Below are 1,956 nucleotides of genomic sequence, written 5' to 3'. Positions count from 1 at the left end.
AGATCATGTGACACTGAAGACTGGAGTAATGATGCTGAAAATACAGCTGCGCATCACAGAAATAAATTACATTTTAACAGATATTCACATAGAAAACACTTATTTTAAATTGTAATAATATTTCACAATTTTTACTGTATTTCTGATTAAATAAATGCAGCTTAGGTGAGCAGAAGAGACTTCTTTAAAACACATTACAAATCTTACTGATCCCAAACTTTTGAACAGCAGTATATATATATATACACACACGTGTTTAATGGTTTACGTTTTAGTTAATGATAGTAGCCCTTACTTTGGATGGAAAGATTTTTATTTCAGTTAAACCTTTATTTATTTTAAGTAAGGAAAGATGTTTTATGGTTTATTATAAAGCGGAGAGTTCCGGTGCTTGCTTCTGATTGGCTGAGTAACAACACCTTTGTTTACGTTTGTCTGTTGCTCGGCAACCACTTTGTAGCAACCATAACTGATTCTGAGGAGCTACATTGTTTGGTGGAAGAATACTGTTTTTATTAATATCATTACACTTTATTTGCTCTGTTACCTTACTACGTATATGGAATAACCGTTTTATAAAAGCAATAAGCCCCGTGAAGCCGTGGTTTACAGTGAATTTATAACAGCTAAGGGGCGTTGTAGGCACGCCCCAGCTGTTATAAATTCACTGTAAACCACGGCTTCTTTATTGCTTTATTAACAAATGTGTCAAACAGGTCGTAATGCAGGAATGCAAAATACAATTACAGGACAGTTACAATATGCAGAAATCTGACTTCGAGGCATGATAAAAGCGTTTGGAGCGGCGTTCATCATCTCTGTCCGCTGTGCAGACGCACGTGTCGGAGACAGTTGTCCTGTCTGGAGAAGGTTTTCCCGCACAGCTGACAGCAGAAGGGTTTCTCGCCTGTGTGCACTCGTCTGTGCGTGATCAGACGCGTCCGCTGCGTGAAGCCCTTCCCGCACTCCTCGCAGCGGAACGGTTTGGGCCGCGGATGTGTTTTGGCCAGACCTGAGCTCGAATGAGGATCCGACCCGCACTCAGAAGCGCCGAAGCTCTCGCTCTGAGAGAATGAGAACAGACCGGATGCAGACTGAGCCGTCGGGTCCTGCGTCGTCGCATACGGATCTGGAAAAGTCTGGGAATGCCGCTCCGACTCTATCAGACGGACCTCCGGATCGTCAAGCGCCTTCGAACTCCACGGATGAGAGTTTCCATCGTCGCGGCGGTTCTGGCTCTTCTCCACCTGCTCGATCTTCATCTCAAACTCCAGGCCGCTGAGCTCCTCTTCCTCTTCCTCTGCTGAGCATGTGACGGGATCGTCTCGCTTCAGCTCCAGCGTGTGGGAATAACGAGGCTTCTCCTGACTGAGACCGCCAGGCTGAGGTTCCCGCGAGTGAGCCGATACTCCTGAAGAAGAAGAGAATAAGAGGATTTACTCAATAGTTCCAGCTCTAAAATCTATGTCAGTATCAGCTGAACTGCATTTTAAGACGTCAAGATGCAACAAATCGTTAGGTTAAAGAACTGTATTACTAAACATTTGATTATCATCACTATGATTTTTGGAACACTGATGACTTTTAATATATCTACATAAAAAATTAAAATAAGAAAATACACACACACATATAAATATATACATATATGTGTGTGTGTATGTATATATAGACTCGATAGATCAATAGATATAGATAGATAGATGCAAAAGTATTGTTTTTATTTTTTTTATGTAAATTATATATTAAAAATTATACAATCAACTTGAATAAAACATACATTTTTATACGCGTGTAACAAAATCTATAAATATATGTAAAATATTTACGGGAATTATATATCTATATATATATATACTTTAAATATATATTTGTGAACATGTATTTTTTAATTGTACATATTTTGCATATATATATATATATATATATACACACACATATATATATATATATATA

The 1,956-nt window shown here is 38.7% G+C and overlaps 1 protein-coding gene across 1 annotated transcript in view; it reads right to left on the bottom strand.

Annotated features, from left to right (window-relative positions):
• Window positions 1-682: 682 nt before the first annotated feature.
• LOC107750211 (zinc finger protein with KRAB and SCAN domains 3) overlaps window positions 683-1,956 on the bottom strand; it is a 2,355-nt gene continuing 1,081 nt past the window's right edge. The window contains exon 2 of the mRNA XM_016565491.1: window positions 683-1,411. Coding sequence (XP_016420977.1) covers window positions 813-1,411 — 599 coding nt within the window. The 3' untranslated portion in view covers window positions 683-812. The remainder of the gene's footprint in view (window positions 1,412-1,956) is intronic.

The sequence above is a fragment of the Sinocyclocheilus rhinocerous genome, unplaced genomic scaffold, assembly GCF_001515625.1.
Source record: "Sinocyclocheilus rhinocerous isolate Xijiao unplaced genomic scaffold, SAMN03320098_v1.1 scaffold242, whole genome shotgun sequence".
In the NCBI taxonomy this organism is placed as follows: domain Eukaryota; kingdom Metazoa; phylum Chordata; class Actinopteri; order Cypriniformes; family Cyprinidae; genus Sinocyclocheilus; species Sinocyclocheilus rhinocerous.
Note: the sequence above shows the minus strand (reverse complement) of the source record. Positions and strands in the feature narration are given on the sequence as shown.